This window comes from Lutra lutra, chromosome X (genome assembly GCF_902655055.1).
Source record: "Lutra lutra chromosome X, mLutLut1.2, whole genome shotgun sequence".
NCBI lineage: Eukaryota > Metazoa > Chordata > Mammalia > Carnivora > Mustelidae > Lutra > Lutra lutra.
This window is the reverse complement of record NC_062296.1, coordinates 90,617,898-90,638,433: the sequence shown is the minus strand read 5'-3', so window position 1 is coordinate 90,638,433 and position 20,536 is coordinate 90,617,898. Positions and strand designations below refer to the sequence as shown.

At 39.6% G+C, this 20,536-nt stretch overlaps 1 protein-coding gene across 2 annotated transcripts in view; it reads left to right on the top strand.

The window, feature by feature from the left end:
* The window catches only part of FRMPD4 (FERM and PDZ domain containing 4), an 863,243-nt gene that overhangs the window by 661,593 nt on the left and 181,114 nt on the right, over nucleotides 1-20,536 (top strand). For both annotated transcript variants that reach the window (XM_047716285.1, XM_047716286.1), the window contains one exon: nucleotides 4,038-4,154. In XM_047716285.1, the coding sequence (XP_047572241.1) occupies nucleotides 4,038-4,154 (117 nt within the window). The remainder of the gene's footprint in view (nucleotides 1-4,037; nucleotides 4,155-20,536) is intronic.

Genomic DNA, 20,536 nt, shown 5'->3' with positions numbered 1-20,536 from the left:
TTTCCTAATATTGCATGGGTCATCCTTACACTAAAAATTATTCACCGTGTATTGGAAATTCAGTTGACGTGGGCATTCTTGTTTTCTTTTGTTTCATTTGGACTGGTAAATTTAGCAATCCTATTCAAAAGAGAATTATGTGAATTGCTGGTTTCAGCAAACACACCCTCATTCTCTCACTCATAGATTCCTAGTTCTAACCCAGACCTGCTAAATCATAATTTCTAGGGTCTAGTTATCTTTATAGTTATTGAACAATGTGAGGTGATTCTTGCAAGCTAAATTTGAGAAATAGATCAACGCCTAGCTCATGACTGCTTGTAATCCCCCTGTTATTCCCACAGACATGTTAGGAGGGTATACTTTGGTTTGAAGCTAGTCCGGGAGCTGAGGGTGCTTCTTATCACATCATAGACTCTGTGAGAGTAGTATTTGGTCCCACGATTAGGTGAGGGTAAGTCTTAAGAATTCTGGGCTATGATATTTTAGTTCTGTAGAAAAGCTGCCTTTTTTGATTGTGGAAGAGAATCTGAGTATTCGATTATTTAAGGTGCTAATGTTGAGTTTGCAAATAAAACACAGGATGTCTTGTCAAATTTGAAATTCACATAAATGATGAATGCATTTTTTAGTATATGTAATGCCCGAATATTATGTGAGATCTTCTGATGCAAAGAAAAAAAAATGTTGTTTATACGAAATTCACATTGAACTTGATGTCCTGTATTTACAGTTGGCAAATCTGGCAACCCTAGGCTGGAGAACATTCTAGAAATGATCTCAGTGGGGCCAGCCTGCTTACCATCCTCAGTCCTGCTGGCTCCTGAGCAGCACTGCAGGTTCCTACTTACAGAATAGTCTTTGTTCTCCATGGAAGTGGTCAGAGCAACTCAGAGGCTAATAGGAACTTGGACAAGAAAAGTAAGACCTGGGGCACCTCGGTGGCTCAGTGGGTTAAAGCCTCTGCCTTCGGCTCAGGTCATGATCTCAGGGTCTTGGGATAGAGCCCTGCATCGGGCTCTCTGCTCAGCGGGGAGCCTGCTTCCCCCCTCTCTCTCTGCCTACCTCTCTGCCTACTTGTGATCTCTGTCTGTCAAATAAATAAATAAATAAATCTTTAAAAAAAAAAAAGAAAGAAAAGTAAGACCTCCTTCTAAGAGGAGAAATACCAAAGGTGTCAGTGCTCGGGAAGACTGCCTAGGAACTCTGAATGGACTCTTTGGGAGATTGGGGTATATAAAGGGTGCGCATCTCACACTGGGACCCAGAGTCAGCATTTTTTCCAAACATGAGGAGTTGGGCACAGAACTCTTGTCAGCAGTGGTAGAATATCTGAATCAGAGAGGCTTCTGGTACACATCAGTAAGTGATCTCTACTTTTATAAGCACTAGCCCCATCTACGCTCTGTAAGATGCTAACTCTTGCATTCCTGGTGGAAAAGACTATGTCTCCCAGTAGTTCTGGTATGGGCCAATTTGGAGGGTTTGGTGAAGACACGGAGGATGGAGCCAGGAACGGAGGTGCCTAGAAAAAGGGAGACCAAACAATCAGCTTATACGGCCACATATTGTTGGATGGACCTCCAGCAATTCCACTCATAGAAGCAGGAACCAAATCCTTCCATAGTTATGACCCTTGTCCTTGAGTCTTAAGACTCTTAGGTTTAGATATTTAGGGTGTTATTTTTTTGTTCTTTGAGCATTTTAATTTGCTAAATTGCATTAATTCCTTTCCAACCCACATATGACAACACATTAACAGACATATAGACATAACTGATTTTAATTATTCAGTTTTTTTATATCAAACAATGTCCTGGAAGGGAAGTATTAAATTAGCATTCGTAAACGTGTCTAGTATTTGCACTTCATTGGGTGTTTCATGACAAAAGTCTTCACTGGAAAACATCGTCATGAAGTGCTGTTTTCTGCTTTCAGACCATACTGTACAGGACAGAATGTACTTTATAACAAAATTCGGTCCTACTGATACCATATTTCACATGGCAGTTACATTAGGAAGCCTGTGTCTTTCTTTGAGTGATTTGGACATTGGTGGCTGTGGCCGGTGAAAGAAATACTGAAAAGAAGAGAGAGTCCGTTTTCAGTAAGGTAGCCCTCTCTGGTCATGATTAACGTTCTGATGCAGGCCCTCATTTAGTCATCTAGTGTAAATAGTTGCATTCTCTACATGAATAGTCTTTTGCTCGAGTATTCCTTGTGTTACTTCTTACTGTACTATTGCTTTTGGAACACTTTTTAACAGCAGGATATGCTCTGTTCACCTGCCTAAGGGCTTGTGTCCTTGGTTCAGTCTTAGGAAGCTCTCCACATGTATTCTCTGCTACTTGGGAGAAATTGGTGTTTATTTTTTTTTTTCCACGGGATGGCAAATTCATGGGTTCTCCAACTGTGGGGAAGCAGCCCATTCTTATAAAACCTCCAGAGGAAACTGCCCCTGCTGACTTTCGTGCGAAGAAGAGGAACAGAAACTGTTGCCCTTGTCTTGTATTTTAATAGTCTAGGGGCAAGAAAGGCTCCGGTGGTGGGATTTTAAATCCGCCAGCCCTGCTTTACATTTGTGACCTTTGCTCACCACACTTCATGAAGGATGTGGGAAACCTGCAAGGAAGTTTAAAAAACAGCAGCAGAGGTGGTTTAAATGTTGCGAGATCCTTCCTGTCTAGAAGTCGTACTGGAAATGGGCTTGTTTAACCTGCAGGGAAGCGTTGGGTTCTGATCAAATGTGTGCGTTGGCTGTGAGGTGGGGGTGAGTTGCCCTGTGTTCTGGGGGATTCAGAGGTGCCTCCTTTCAGAAACGATGACACCCTGTCCTTGGATGCTTGCTGTGGGGGGGGGGGGGTGCTGCTGGCTTTGGACGGCCGCCCACACAGAGTTGTACACCTTGTGCGTGTGGTCCCTGGGGCCCTGTCAGAGGCTCCCTGGTGCTCTACTCAGATGCTGAGCATGAGGCCCCCGAAATGTGAGCCCTGCTTCCCCAACCCCCGCCACGTCGTTTGGACCCCAGTTTGCAATCTGCAAGTGCCTGGAAGATCTCCAAGGCCATCCAGAAATTCACGTGGTGTGGGTAGACCAAACAATGAAGGATGTTGGCTGATCCAAAAACGGCACTTGGTATTTCCTCTTGTGATTTTGCTCTGAAGCAATTTTCAGTGTTGTTGAGCAAATGGTGGAAGTTCTGGAGGTCCTTGGTGGAGAGGAGTGGCCAGGACCCAGCCACGCTCCAGGACGTGGGCTTTGGCCTCTGGTTGGAGATAGTGACTGTGCCGCCCTGCCTGTCCCAGTTGCTTGTCACGTGCAATTACTTCACCTTTCCTCTTGCTCTTGGGAGGGCCGGATTCTAGAAAATTCTCCGTAGCCTACCCTTCCCTTTTGCTGATGATTGAGATTCAGGATTTGAATTGCAAGTATAAAAGCAAATGTATAGATTTTCTCTGCAACTTAAACGGAGAGTTTGTCTCTGGGCTATAGCTCACTTTGACAGGAATGTGGATAATATAATGGAAATGTTATGCTTGGGTCAGGGGAGGCCAGGAAATTGTAGCTTCCAATTATTTGCTTCATATCCATAAAAACAATGTTTACATATATGTGTTGATATGGCATGCAATACCTATCTGCCACACTTCCTGATGTCTGGGGTCAGGAAGCGTAGTGCAATGATGCCATTGCAAAATTTGTGCAAAAATTTTGTTTAAAATGGATAACGTGTCCTGAACAATGTTACTTAATCTTTCTGAGCCATTCGTTGTTTCCTCATCTGTGAAATGGAATATGTGTAAAGGAATATATGTGCTTACCTCAGGAAGGAAGATAGTGTAAGGAGAACTAATGAGCATGGTACCTACTGTAAAATCACTCATTGTATTTATTCATTTAATCAGCTGAGCATGTAGCCCACAGTTGAGAAGAGCAAATCCCATGCTCCTTCTGGTGTTTATCTCAGAAGAAATGTTTAAGAGTCAGGTGTAATGATGCTTTTCTTTTTCTCTCTCTCTCTCTTTTTTTTTCCCTAGCCACAGGACGAAGTCTTCTGGCTGGCCACCTCCCTCGGGCACCTGGGGCTTGAACCAGGTGCCACCCTATGGATGGGAGATGACTGCGAACCGGGATGGCCGAGACTGCTTCATCAAGTAGGTAGAACTGATGGCTTGAACTGTGTGGAATCTTCTACCTGTTCTTTGTCTCTACTTCCAGCCTTGACTCAGAATTAGCGTGCCTCCATTTGGGACTCATAGACATTTGGAGGCCATCAGTCAAGCTGCTTAATCTTCTCTGTCTTCTATGTCTTGTGACATGCAGTTGCTTCATAGTTGGTCATCTGCCATGTTAGGCTGATAATTGTCGGGACATTGTAAGGTCATTCTGGGAAAGAGTGAAAGTGTTCTTTAGTATATCCAAGGCCAGTTGTACCCACTGTCTGAGGCTAGAACTAAAGTTTAACAATTTCCATTGCTTTGTAGAATTGGTCAAGATAGAAATGTTACTGGGTTATTCGTAATGAAAAACATGAGCTAACAGAATTATATGTGTTCCTCTCGCTGACACTGCCTAAGATTTTGGACTTTTTTTTTTTTTAATGCGCTAAAATGTATATAGCATAAAGGTAAATTTTTAAAAAATTTTAACATTCTGGGGTGTACAATTCTGTGACATTTAAGTACATTCAGAACATTGTACAGCCATTAGCCACTGTCCATTTCTAGAACTTTATCATCATCATGCCCAACAGAAACTCTGTACTCATTAAAAAATAACTTCCCATTCCCCCTCCTCCCTCTGGTAAGCTCTATTTTACTTTCTTTCTCTATGAATCTGCCTATTGTAGATATCTCGTATAAGTGAAATCATAAAGTATTTGTTTTTCTGTGTATAGCTCGTTTCACTTAGTGTAATGTCCTCAGTGTTTCTTCCATGGCATGGAATATATAACAATTTCATTCCTTTTCAGGACTGAATAATGTTCCATTGTACACAATCCATTTTACGGATAACCTTGTTTGTTTAACCATTCTTCTGTCATTGGAAATGTGGGTCGTCTGCACTTTTTGGATCTTAGGAATAATGCTGCTGTGGCTAGTGCTTCATAAGTATCTGTATGGGTCCCTGCTTGCAATTCTTGTGGATATATCCTAGCATTGTACTCACTGGATCATAAGATAATTCTATGTTTACCTTTTGGAGGGAACCACCAAAGAATTTTGGAGCAATCAGTAGCTGTAGTTCTCTGGTATTTTGCAATTGTATGAGATAAGTTTTCCTACTGCACTTATCAAAAAACAAGGGCCCATCCTGCTTTCTTTTACAAGCTATGTGCAGCATTCTTAAGTATGAGAATATTTAAAATAAATTTTAGGGGCACCTGGGTAGCTCAGTTGGTTAAACATCTGTCTTCGGCTCAGGTCATGATGCCAGGGTCCTAGGACCCATCCCCATGTTGGGCTCCCTGCTCAGCAGGGATCCTGCTTCTTCCTCTCCCTCTGCTGCTCCCCCTGCTTATGCACACTCTCTCTCTCTCAAATAAATAAATAAAATCTTTAAAAAATAAAATAAAATACATTTTAGATCAGTAAGCATGTTTGATCCTAACCGAAGAAATTGAGTTGAGACTGGATGCCAACAGAAGCATTTTTCAGACTACAGGCAGCATTTCTTTGTTCTTGTCAATCTGACTGTGGACTGATGAGCAGACAGGGTCACGGTGAGGTGGGGGAATCATGTTTATAAAGATAAAAAATCTTTCTTAAACGATTGTTTTTGGGGATTTGATCTTTGCACAGCCCAGCACCTCCAGGTGATTATGGGAGGCTATCTATGCAAGAAACATATGAACGTTATGGTCAGATTTCAGTCTTTGCGGCCCAAGTCTCCCCTCTTTCTTGAATTTCCTGCAAAGGAGAGAGCAGCTCTCTTCAGAGTACAATTCATTCTTGAGGGCCTGGCCTTCTGGGAAGTTTCAAGGGAGCCTGTGGGCAGTGGTCCTTTGGCTCTTCAAGGCTTTCTTGAGGGTGCCCTACCATAGGAACTGCACTGGAATTGGCCATGGGAGTAGAATCTCCCAGAAAGCACAAAGACTGGAAGAAAGACCAACAATTCTGCTTATACCCTAGAGTTGTTCATTTCATAGTTTACCCAAGTGCTTTATATTGCTGAAAAGATGATATTTTGTCAGATTACATTGTGCTATCTATTTTGTAACATCATTATGAATTCATGTAATTGGCTCAGTTGAGCTTGCCTAGATGCTTTAACTCAAAACAAAAAGAATTTCTGCCAAAGAAATGTACTTTCTAAAAGATTCAGATTATAAATTTATGGAGGTATATCTTAGACTTTACCAAGGAAAATGGATTTTTCTGTTTCCTTGTCAGATTTGGGCTCCTGTGCTTTCCAAGCCAGTTAATTAGATGGAAACACAAACCAAGGCATGTTGGTTGGTCATAGAATCCCAGCTAACTTGAGCCACGTGCATTTTGCTTCGTGTCCTTGACATTTTTAAGGGCAAGGCCACGTGTGAATGTAACATTTACCCTGGCCTACTGCCAGCTGTTAAAACCTGTTAAGAGTAAATCAGCAACTTCATAGAGAAACCTGCACTGATCTCTAAATAGCAACATTAAAAACGAATGCCACCCGTGTCACTTTTCCCAATCTGTAAGATAGGTTTTTTTTTTTTTTTTTAAGATTTTATTTATTTACTCGAGAGAGAGAAATACAGAGCGTGCACATGGGTGCGCATGCTCATGCGCCCAAGCTGGGAGAGGGAGAGGATCTCAGGCAGACTCCCTGCTGAGCCCAGAGCCCAATACCAGGCTCGATCTCAGAGCCCCAAGATCATGACATGAGCAGAAATCAAGAGTTGGCCTCTCAACCTATGGAGCCACTGAATCTGTAGGATTTTTTTATTGGAAAAGTTAAGTTTTCAAAGCTCTCTCAGACTCATTGTTTTCAGATGTGAAGAACAAGTACCTGATTTCAAAGGTGTTTGTTCTTTATCCCTAGTGGGTTTTATAAATGAGAATCATTCCGGTGGGGTTTTTTCCTTATCTACTGAGTTCCCTCCATTACAAAGCAATACTCTAATTACTCAAGTTTCTGTCGACCTCTGGTTTGCAATGTGGAGTATATCTCTGCTCATTAGTTTTGTATGTTAAAAGAACAATTTGAAAATTAAGCTGTGGCTAGTAATTAGCACCTTTGCATTTAATTTCTTACTCTTTTACATATTCTCTTTGAAAGATGTTAGATGTCTCCTTTTTTTATCTTGTCATAGGATCCAAATGATATCCCAAATCATACAATTGGTTTTGATGGTGGTACAACTACTTTCAAGTTATTAATGAAGCTATGGGAAGATCCAGGCTTCCCATGTTCAAAGTTAGAGTCTTCTAGCTCAATAATGAGCTAATTCTATCTTGATGAGTCCTTCAGAACACAGCCCACGGTAGTTAAATGTGTTCAAATTTCGTGTTCCTTTTCCCATCCCCAATTATTTAGAGTGAAACCAATACCTTAAATTTTATAAAAAAAAGCTGGTAATGCATAGGATAAAAAAAATTAATGCCATTACACACATATTAATGAACACTTATATAACATTATATAGACAGTAGACCACTGGTTATCAGTGTTCGCTGCACTTTGAAGTAGGGTCAGGAATGGTAAAAAATCCTGATGGCTGGTTGTCTTAGTCTTTTGGGGGTTTATAATAAACTCTGAAAGAGTGGGTGGCTGAAATACAGAACTTTATTTCTCAACAGTTATAGAGTCTGAGAAATCAACAATCAGTGTGCTAGCAAGCCTGGATTCTTGGTGAGGGCCCTCTTCTTGGCTTGAGGTGGTTGTCTTTTCTCTGTACCTTGACATGACACACAGAGAGAGGGATCGTATCTCTAGGTCTCTTCTTAGAAGTTCCCTAATTTTATCATGTGGGCTCTACCCTCGTGGCCTAATTACCATCCTCCCCCCAATAGCCCCACCTCCAAATACCATCATTCTGGGGATTAGGGTTTGAACAAATGGATTTTAGAGGAACACACATGTTCAGTGAATACCCTGGATCTTGGGTAGAGCCAAGAAATAGTTTCAGGTTCTCCTCCCCAGGACTGGCAGCTGCCCCATTGCATTTTCCCTTATTTAATTAATGAAATATTGATCTTATTTCTGGATGAGAAAAGTGAGACTCAGATTCATCAAATGGTTTTCCAAATGTCTACTCATGTACCTGGTCAAATACACCCAACTCTGCATTAGAAAAGGACAACTTTTGTTACTATTGTCAGAAAAACAGGAAATATATGTGTTTGAGCAACAGCAAATATTGTTTACGAAACATGGGAGATGTAGAGGAAGAGTTTGTCAGTTTCCTGTTATTACCATGTAAGTAGGGGAAGTGAGACAGTTAGACGGGAAGAGAGAAACTGGAACTTGAAGGAATGACTCTCAGGAAAGAGTGTCCTTTTAAGAAAGGGGTGAGAAAGGGAGAAATGGAAGGTAAGAGAAAGTAAGAATTATAGCGAGTTTGAGGCCCTCTGAGATGTTTGCTCTAAGAACAGCATCCATAAATAACAGATGTCCGTGTGGTTGTGAATCAGGATGCATAAAGCTTAGATACAGTTGTAGATAGAAATGTAGATATCAACAGAGCTCTTGATTCAGATACACGTGTAGTTGTGGATATAGTTATAAAAGGATATAGCATATAGATATAGATGATATAGATATAGATCATATGTGTGCATATAGAGAAGTGCAGATAGAGGCGTGTAACCCTGTCTGCCCAGAAGTGAGTGTCCTGGTTTATGAGTATCGTTCTGACATAATTACGGACAGCACCTCTTTTGGCTCTTAATGTGATCTGATTTAGATAAAGCAAGTTCAGAAAATTCTTGCGAGACCAAAGATTTCATTAAACCTTGACAACTGACCGGGGAGATAGTGAGCTACAGTGAGGAATCTACTTTTTGGGGAGAAGGTGAGGCTCCCCAGGACTGGGCATTGCCACATCCTCTGTGTAGTCAGACTAGCATTTCTTCCTCATCATCAGAATATAAAGCCTCAGTTGTTTTGGCTTTGTAATGGAGTCTAATGCATGCTATGCCCCCTATATTCCATAGCCTTAATCACCACCCCCGTGACCACGCAGCCCTACACGCTCACCACCACCTTTCCCTGGCTTACCCTCCCCATTCAGCATCTTTAGAAATGGCCCATCCGCCGGGTGGTCTGGTCATGTGCTTCCTTTAAAAGCACTCCTTGGCCCACCCAGCATACACCCACCAAACATTATTGAACATGAGTATATGCTGAAGATACCAAGATTAGTAAGACAATGTCCTACCTTCCATGATCTTAGAGTACAGTGGAAGTGATAGGCCTGCAGTCATTCTCAACTGTGCAAGATCTGTTTTACTTCCTTAGAGACATATAATACATTTCCTAGAGAATAGGGAGCAGCGAGTTCCTAATATCCCATTTCTTCGTTAAACAGTAAAAACACTCTGGTTGGACTTTGCGGGTCGGGAGGGTTAATACAAAAGAAGAAATATCCTTCATGAATTTGAAACTTTGGCTTCTGAAGATTGAAAGAAAAATTAAAACATGGTCAAAATTAATATTAGAGCACTTGTTGGCAAGATCGCTGTTAATGAAGAGCCAGCCCAGTTGGAGTCTAGGGATAGCAATTGCAGGTGGGAAGGAGACGGGAGGGTCATTGCAAAAATACATGCCCTCATTTTCAAGTTCTGCATTTGAAAGACTTGCTGCTCCTCCTCCTCTTCTCCTTCTCCTCCTCTTTCTTCTTCATCTTCATCTTCGTCATCTTCTTCTGTAAGCCTACGAAAAGTAGCTCTGCATGCTTATTGGACAAGACATACTATTCTGTTACTCTGCCAGCAATTCCCATGGTGGGCAATTAAACCGAGTCACTATCTTCTGAGTGCAAGAGGGTTCAATCCTGAAACCTGAATAGTGGAAATTTATAATGAGATGTGGAAACTTCCACTCTATTCTCCAGGATGGACATTGCCCATCGTGGGAGAAGTCTAGCCATTCCCACCTGCCAGTCAGTTCCATAGTCAGTGTGAAAGGTATTTTTGACTTCTCTAGCTCCAGGAAAGAATCATCCGAGGAAATGCAAGCAGCATGTGGGTCCCACATCCCCGTTTTGTTAACCCCGCAGAATTGTCAAGTCACTGTGATAGAATTTTGTTGTTGTCATCATGGAAATAGAAACAGCAAACCCTTACTTCATCCTTAAGTTTGAGCCCCCAAGTAGTTCCCCTGGGCTTTACCTCGTATGTCCCCAAGAGGGTTATTCTTGGGGTGTTTTTTTCCTTTGCTTTTACCCCAAGATTACAGAGGAGAGTCTGGCTCATATTCTGTGGATCAGTCCCTTCATTTGTTCCGTTTCATGAGTTCTTTTAATGTTTTCCTTTTCTAAAAATTTAAAGTTGTAAAGCTGGATTTGGATACTGTGGTAGCCCCCACCATCCCCTGTATTATTTTCATATTCAAAATGGTACATCCATTTCCTACTTCATTAATCCGACATTATTAACCAGCATCCAACAAAGGACAAATGGATCTGAGCGATTACGTACGTTGTTACCTTTTGATTCTGGGAATGAAATACCAAAGTTTCTTTGTGGAAACTGGAAGGTGTGACAAGGATGGAAATAGGAGAGATTATTTGAGCTGGGTTGCCGTATTATTTTGTGACTTTTTAACTGTTGAAAGAGTTACAAATCGGCATTATGTTAGAAAAAAGGTGGTTTGCCTCGTGTTTTGGTGTTTGTGATGAAGAACACTTAAACATCCCGCTTCCGAGGACACACAGTGAATTCTTCCCCAAATGCAAATAATTGCCTCATGGCAAGAGCAAATGCCGTTGAGTTAAATGAGTTCCCAAGGAACCCAAGCATCCACTTAAGCGAGGGAGGTATATTATAATTTTGGAATTGGAGGAACAAAGTAAAAATGATAATATCATTACATGCAATGAAAGGTAATTACGTCCTGTCAGCGCACAAGCTTCCCTGGCTGAACATCGGGGGCTGTTTATTCCCTTCACTGAAGCAGGTTTGTTTTCTTTCATATCCGACAGAGCACCTATCTGCTGAGTTGATAATTACTCCTCCCAGCTAGCATGGGAGTCCGCAGAGTTGCCGGAGCCCCTTTGAAAAGTAAGGCTTTGGAAACGACTCTGTCATTCCGGCTCTAACTTGGCATGTGGTGGAAAGGACGATGCAACGCAGTCTTCGCCTATATCAGCGCCTGTTCCCATCTTGGGCGTTTGTTCTCGAAATGTGGCGGGTTCACATAGCCGGTCCATCTCTCTTGCATCAGTCCCTCAAACTCTCCTGGCTTTTTTTGTCCAGGAAGCCGACAGAGCTGAAGGTTTGGTAATTACCTGAATTACCTTGGGCCACTTAGTGACAAAGAGTTGGGACACGCATGGCAAGCAGAGCTGTAGACAGCCGGTTCGGTGATGATCAGGATTGGTTCTTTCTTCTCCTTATTTTTTTTTCTCATTTTTTCCATTTTTTAGCACCCTCTAGGGATGTACACGAAGTGGGTCACAAAGGCCATTCAGGATCACAGGGACAGCCAAACTGTGAAAAGCAGAAGCACCTGGGTGACCAGGTTTCTGTCACAGCCTGTAATTGAAATAGTAGCTTGAGGCTGCTACCACCTCTCGATTCTTTTGAGTGGCCTTTGGAGCCCTTCTTTCTGGCTTGAGCCAACCCTTGCAGAGAGCAATTTTGATGTCCTCGCCTAAGGCTGGGACACAGGCAGGAAATTCTGGCCGGTGCCAAGTGCCAACTGGCGGGTGTGGGTGTTTTTGCCAAATAAATCGACTGAACTTAAGAGGACATGGTATCACTTTTGTGGCAGGTGTCCTTTCATGATTGTCTGCACCCCCGCAGCAGAGGAGAGGAGGGCTGGATATACAGTGCCTCGCTGTGGTCCCCCAGGGGTCGGGGACCATGCTCCCTGCCGAGCCCTTGTCCTCTCTTGCCTCTCACAGCCTGAATAAAACCTTGTTGGCAATGGCCACTTTCTGGAGAGGAGTCTCTTCCATCGCAAAGCTGATGAGAAGTGGCACTGCTCTTTTGTGCCAGTGGACACACGGATCAGCCTGAGTCGCAAGTAGGCATGTCACTCCATTGCTGTTGGCCATAGAAGCTCAGGCTGTGATGGCTAGGAGACACTCTCTAAGCAGACAAGTCGATCTGAAAGGGTGTTGGTCAGTGCACGGGGCCAGCCCCTTAATTGTTAGCACCCATTGCAAAATGAAAACAAGTGTCCCCTTCCTCAAGGAGCAAGATAAAAAAGAGGAGAAAAAGAAAAAAAAGGAGCAAGACAAATACACTAAAAATCTACAGGGTTTCCCTTCCTTTTGTGGTCTGTCAATATTTCATAATTGTTTATTTGCCTTTTATCACCATTCTCATTAAGGTAAAATTAAAAGTTTTAATTTATTAGCATGAATATTACTGATGATCCTTCGATGATGCAAAGTGAGCTTTATATGCAAACATGGGAGCTTTGCCCTCTGTGCAGAATCAGTGAAATGGCACAATTTGTATTTCATAGCTTATACCTCTATACGTATTTCATTCCAACCCCAAAAGTCGAAATGGTACACAAAAATAATTTAACGGTTTTTATTTTACTTCTCGGTGTGAGCACACTCTACCTACTTTTGGCTTGCTGTTGACCATAGTAAAATTGCAAGGAAAGGGTCCTATCTTGCCCTTTCCTTCTCTGTCATCATTTTCCGTAGGTTGATGGCCAATATAGGGAAAGAAGACAAGTCAGAAAGGATATGACAGGATTGTTCATTCACTCTTATTTCTTAGAAGGCTATAAATGCTAAAGACTGATTAGCCTTCACACCTCACCTCCCAATCTCACCTCCTGATTTCTTTCTTATAATTTTTTTCATGTGGCATTTTCAATAAAGGCCTAGGAAAGAGGACAGGTTGCTTTTAGCTCTCGACTCTCTCAGAAAGTCTTCTCTTTGCCCTGTTATGGATGGGTTTTCTCACCAAAAGATACATAATTTTCTTCCTCCACTCTTAGCCTTTTTTTCTGTAGGCCAAGTCAGCAAACTTTTTTCTGTAAGAGGGCACATAGTAAATATTCTAGGCTTTGGAAGTAATATGGTCTTGGTCACAACTGAAAGCAGTTGACAATGATCATGGCAACTCTGCCACTGTAGTGTGAATGCAGCTATAGGAAATATGCAAATAAATGGATGTGGTTGTATTCCAATAAAACTTTATTTACAAAAAGAAACTGCAGGCCAACTTTGTCCTATGGGATGTAATTGTTTTCCAAACCTTACTCTAGAATATCTTGCATTTGACCCCATTCTTGTATTTCTGTTTCACTGTCTGATAAATTTATAAAACCCTCCCATGAGATGGGAAGTTGCCATTAGTTTTATGTATGACGGAAATTAGCTTAGACGTCGGTAAAGTGTGTTTTCTTAGGTTGTACTGTGAGCAAAGCCAACTTCTGTGGTGCATCTGCTGTCAGCAGGAACTTGTTGCACAGCTCTAACAACCAATATCTACCTCTAAAGAGTGTTGTAGGGTTAACATCATCAAAAGTCAACAGAGAAGTAAAACCTTCACTGTGAGAATATCATGACTCCCCCCTCCCTTGTGATGGGGACTGAGGGAGAGGAATCTGCTGATCATGGGGCATGCAGCTGCTCCCACCAACATCCAGCACCTTTGTGGGAGGGGTTGAAGGGGGAGCAACAATAGCAACATAAAACCCAGTCACAATGGAATGCCAAATGCAAGTGCAAATAATTATTAGGGATGTGAAAATTACATAGCAACTTGTTGTCACCAGTGGTCTACAGAGAAACAGCCCCATTGTACTTTGAAAAAGTTAATTGTCCATAGTGTTTTGAAGTAATACTACTCATTTTATGGGGGAATTTTATAAAGCTCCCAAATAAAAGTCCCCAATTCATTTCTGGTGATGTTCTGGTCTAAGTTATTCTCCTGGCTTCTGTGATACCACCCCCTTCTTTTTCTCCAAACTCACTCCTTCTCTTTTCTCCTCAGCTAGTTCCTATTCTTTAGTTCAGTGATTAAAATTCAGTTTCCCACATTATTAAACCTACATTTCTACTTAGATCTTACAAAAAGTTAAATGGACTTATTAATTTCATTATATTGATACCATTTAATTTCAGTCCAAAAAATTCCAGAAAACTCATGACTGTTCCTCTCCAGGAGATTAATCAGTGTTGGTTATCACTGCCCGGAATATTTTCTGGGCAATAGTAGATGGTTAATAAATCTTTGTTATAAAAATCTTCAGGTGTATGTAGATATGAGTAGATGGATGGATGAAGTAATGGATACATGAATAGAACTATTTCTGAAGCAATATATTCAGTAAATTGTTAGAAAAAATGATGATCGATAAGTCAGTGACTTAATATGATCACCTGTGAACTTTCTGCTTTAGGAATTTCACTAACAGAATTTGAGCACATTGATAAAGCACATATTTCCTAATAAAACCTTGAGAAATTGAAAAATCATCACATCCTTGTCACTAATTCATATCTTATTATGCTTGTCTATTGGCTGTTCAAAATTCAGGATGTAATGAAGGTGAATTTCTGGGGTAATGTAGTTACACTGTAAAGGGCAGAAATTGGATGGTATTCAGGATGTAATGAAGGTGAATTTCTGGGGTAATGTAGTTACACTGTAAAGGGCAGAAATTGGATGGTAAAAACTAAAAATTCTTGGGCTAAGATCCTGGTTCTTCTCAGTACTAGTTATGTAATGGTGGGTAATCATTTGGATACTGTGGGCCTGGCCTTACATTTATCATTATAAAATAGTGTGTTTGAACTAGAAAACAGTATCGTTTGGTAATCTAGTGAGTTCCAAGCAACAGAAAATTCTTAACAAATTTGGCTTTGACTATGAACCGAATTTTTTGGTTTATATCACTCAAATGTAGTGGTAAAACACTCATATAATCTAGAGGAGCCCAAGAAGGTAGGAGCACTAAATGTGATATAATCTCCTGGATAGCATTCTAAAACAGATCAATGACATTAGGTGTAGAACCTAAGGGAACCTGAATGAAATATGAACTTTAATTACTAATAATGTATCAGTATTGGTTCACTGGCTGTGACAAATTTACCACGCTAATGTAAGATGTTAACATTAGTCAAAACTGAATGCCAGATGAATGGGAACTATGTAGTTTTCTATAACTGTACAAGTGTTCTAAAATAGTTTGGATGTAAGAAATACTCAAAGTGGCAGGATAGCAGCAAGATTACAGTCCAAGAAGCTTTAGAACTTCACTCTGCCATGTAGACACTGTGTTTCTGTGCGGAGCAAAATACCTTTGTGAGAGTTCTAGAGACAAATTAATAAGTAATAGTACCCTACCCAGTGTAAGACAAAGAATTCCAGTAACTGGGTTTGTTAAATTCTTGTGTTCTTATATCCTTGGCCATGTTCCTCCCCCTATGTGACCTACCATGGTGCGACTAGGAAGATAACCTCCTACGCCAAAGATTCATGTTCAGGACACAAACAATTGAGCATATATCATGCACCCAATGTTCTAGCTAGTTTGGGGGCTCCCTCAGGGACTGTAATCTGTCTTACTTGTCATGGAGTGCTGATCAGACTAAAAGTATTATTTGGAAGCTGCTGACACCAGATGGTATGGCTATGGTATCTTATTAGAACTACAGTTCCCATGGCTGGTGTCAGGAGGAATAAGAGACCATGGGGTTCCAAGAAGAAGTAGGAATAAGCTGCCCAATGAATTTAAAATTACTAAAATCGTACGCACAAATCTGAAGAAGAAAAATCCTCAGAAAATGTTTGAAACGTCCTAGGATCCCTGTCTGGGCTGATCAGTGAAGTATTTCTCTAATAATGCCAGCATATAAAGGCTGGAAGAGATAATTTTTTTTTTCCCTCCAATGCCCAAGTCTCAACAATAGCAAAAAATTGTGGCATAGTAAGAAACAAGGAAACATGGGCCAAGCAAAGTAACAAAATTAAATGCTTGAAGTGGACTCTAATGTGATACATATCCATGTGCATAGCTTTGTTTCACATGTCAGTCCAGTCATGAAAAAGCTCATTGAGCTAAATGAGAACAGAGCTAGAAACTAAACAAAATAAGGAAAACAATGCATGAACAAAATGAGAATTTCAAGAAGGAGGTGTAAATTATAAAACACCCCAAGTGGAAGTGCTGGGGTTGAAAAGAAAGGTACACTAGAGGAGTTTACAGCAGAGTCGATAAGGTAGAAAAAAGAAAAAAAAAACACGTGAAATTGAAGACTGGTCATTTGAAATGGTGAAGTCAAAGGAGCAAAAAGAAAAGTAGTAAGAAGAAAAACAAAGAGAGCCTTAGAGATACGAATCAACATTGTATCAATTTAGGGAAGGCCAAAGAGAGAAGAGGGTCAGAACTGGGCATAAACATTATTTGAATAAGTAGCAGTGGAAACTTCCCAAATTTGAGGAAAGAAATATACACAGTAATTGAAGAAACTAAACTCAAATAGCATAATTCAGGATAAACCCAAAAAGACACCCAATCAGTGAGATGATAATCAAACTGTGAAAGTTGAAGCAAAGGGAAAATCTTTGACAGGAAGAGAAAAACAACCCATCACATACAAGGGAGTTTATATAAGGTTATGAGTGGATTTCTCTGCAAAAACATTGTAGACTACAATGAGTGAGACGATATATTCAAACTGCTGAAATAAAAAACAATTTTCAACCAAGAATAATATGTCTAGGAAAACTGTCCTTCATAAATGAAGAAATTAAGATATGCTAAGGGAAGTTCTTTAAGAAATGGTCAAAGGAGTCTAACTTTAAGATGAGAGAAACCCTAATGCAAAATCAAATGAAATTATAAAGTTCTCTGATAAAACTAAGTATATTGACAAAAATAGCCTCTTCTCTTAATAGAATCTCCATGTATCAATTCAGTTTTAATTCCTATATAGAATTTAAATGATAAAAACATTGAAAAATAATGTAAATAATGAAAATGAGTATATGATATTTAAAGATGCAATTTGTGACATCAGTAACGTAATGTGCCGGGGAGGGTAGAACTCTCTGAGTGGTTTTTGTATGCAATTGAAATTAAGTTTTTAATCTGTTTGAAATAGAATGGTATAATATTACACTGTTTTATGTAATTGTAATGATAGTCACAAAGAAATTATCTATAAAAGAGAAGAAAAATGGAATGAGAAGGGAATGAAAGTATGTCAGTACAAAAAAAACCAATGAAACACAAAGGAAGGTGGTAATAGAGGGAGGGCTGGACATAAAGATACAATTTAAGTAGCAAGAGTATGTTCTGCTGTATCAGTAATTACTTGAAGTACAAATAGATTAAACTCCCCAATCAAAACACAGAGTAAGAAAGTATTATAGAGACACAGACTCGGACTATATACTCTGTATAAGAAACTCACTTTTGATTTCACAACAATCAATGTGAAAATATGGGGGAAATTACATTTAAATGGTAACCAAAAGAGCCAAGGAGTGGCTATGCTAATATCAGACAAAAATCAATTTTATGTATTGTTTCATTTATTTATTTATTATTTATTTATTTATTTTAGATTTTTAAAAAATTTATTTATTTGAGGGAGAGAGAGCATGAGCAGGGGGAGGGGTAGAGGGAGAAGCAGGCTCCCCACTGAGCAGGGAGCCCAATGTGGGGCTCAGTCCCAGCACCCTGGGATCATGACCTGAGCCCAAGGCAGACGCTTAACCGACTGAGCCAGCGGGGCATTCCCAAAATCGTTCTTCAATCAAAAACTATTTCGAGAGACAAAGGAAGATGTTCTATTATGATAAAATGACAATTCACCAAGAAGACATAATCATTATAAATATTCATACAACAAACATACTAAACTCCTAAATATATAAAGCAAATATTGACAGATTTCAAGAAAGATACAGCAACACAGTGATAGAGACTTCCAATAGCCCACTTCAACTGTGGATAAAAGAGAAAGAAGATAAATCAGGAAATAGATTAATTGCACCTAGAAGTCATATACAGAATTCTGTACCAGATAACAACACAATATACATTCTTCTCAAGGAGCCTTTCCAACATCGTCCAAGATAGATACAGGTTAGGCCCTAAGAGAAGTCTCGGCAAATTTGAAAGTGTGAAATTATTCAAAATCTCCGTTTGGATTAAATTGCAATGGAACTAGAAGTCAACAGAAGAAGGAAAAGCGGGAGACTAATGAATATGTAAAAATTTAAGGATGCACTTCACCTACAAACTGGTCAAAGAAAATGTATCAAGGGAAATTATAAACTATCTTGTGAGAAATGAATATGAAAGCTCAACATATTAAAATTTGGAGACGCATTGAAATCAGACCTAAGAGGGAAGTTTGTAGCTTCAAAATGTACAAAAGAAAACTTTCTGGAATCTACAAGCTACGTTTACACCTCAAGCTAGAAAAACGTGAACAAATTAATCCTAAAGCTAGCCAAAGGAAGGAAATAATAAAGATAAGTGCAATAATAAAGATGAGTGCTCAAATTAATGAAATGGAAAATTGTAAAGCAAGAGACAAAATTCAATAAAACCAAAGCTGTGGTTTTTTGAAAAGATCAAAATCATTGGCAAGCTATTATCTTGTTTAAGAAAAAGGAGAGAAGGGGCACCTGGGTGGCTTAGTTGTTAAGTGTCTGCCTTCACCTGGGGTCATATGAAATCGACCTCCCTGCTCAGTGGGAAGCCTGTTCCTCCTTTCCCACTCCTGCTGCTTGTGTTCCCTCTCTGTCTCTCTGTCATGTAGATGAATAAAATCTTAAAAAAAGAAAAGAAAAAGGAGAGAAGCCTTCAGTATCTAAACTCAGAAATGAAAGTGATTTCATTAGAATCAGGGTCACAGAAATTAAAAGGAATATTAGAGTATACTTTAAACAAATGTATGCCAACAAATTGAGTAACAGAGGAAATGGTAAATTCTTAGAAACACAGAGCCTTACCAATACCGAATCATGAAGTAATAAAAAAATCTGAACAGGATAGTTGCTAATAAGGAGATTGGATCAGTATTCAAAAACCTTTTAACAAAAAGTCAAGGACTGGTTGACTTCATTGGAGAGTGATACTAAACACTTGAAGAAGTAATATCAATCCTCCTAAACTCTTCCAAATGATTGAATATCAGGTGGCACTTAACAATCTCTTTATATGAGGGTGGCATTAACCTGATATGAAATCCAGACAAACAGATGAAAAATACAAATACCCTTGATGACTATTGATCCCCAAATCCCCCAACAGAATACTAGCATTGTAAATTCAACAGCCTCTTAATATCTTTATATATAATGAATTAGTGATATTTTTTTCCTAAAATGTAAGGATGCCTCAACATATGGAATTCAAGTAATGTATAATACACCACATTTGGAGAATTATGGGAAAATCGACATGATCATGTCAATCGATTGAGGAAAAAGCATATGACAGTATTCAACACCCTTTGATGACAGAAACACTCAATAAGCTTTGAATAAAACTGTATGACTTCAACGTAATAAAGGCCACATGTAACATCACTCTCAGTGGTTAGAACCTTAAAGGTTTTCCTCTATTATAAGGAACAAGAAAGCATGTCTGCTCTCAATGCTTCTAATGATTGTCATGTTGGAAATCCCAGCCAGAGTAATTGACCAAGAGAAAGAAATACAAGACTTCCCAGTTGGAAAAAAATAAAATAAAATTATCTCTGTTCAGATTACGTTATGTCATATTGAGAAAATACTAAAGATTCTACACACAGAAAAAAAGAAAATTAAAAGAAGAAAAAATCGTAATAAAGCTTGGACTAGTAAATATACTCATTAAAGTTGCATGATATAAAATCCACATAGAACGATCTATTATGTTTTTATATCCTTTTAATGAACAATTGAATAAGGAAGTTAAAAAAATAATTCTGTTTACGACTGCATCAAAAAAATATTTTTAGAATGAACCTAACCAAGTAGGTGAAAGTATACAGTATGCCATGTATACTGTAATCTACAAAACATTGCTGAAAGAAATTAAGGAAGACACAAAAAAATGCAAAGATAACGTAGGTTCATGAGTTGGCACATATAATATTATTAAGATATCAGTAATACCCAAAGTGATCTGCAGATTTAACTCAATCCCTATCAACATTCTCATGGCCTTTTTTTGTGGAAATAGAAAAATATCATCCTAGGGGAAAATGGAAAAATATCATCCTAGGGGCACCTAGCTGGCTCAGTCAGTACAGCATGGGATTCTTGATCTCAAGGTCATGAGTTCAAACCCCAGTTTGGGCACAGAGATTATGAAAAAACAAAAATATCCCAAAATTCATATATAATCTCAATGAACCCTGAATAGTCAAGATTTTTCAAAAAGCAGCAGACAGCTCTAGTAATCACTTCCT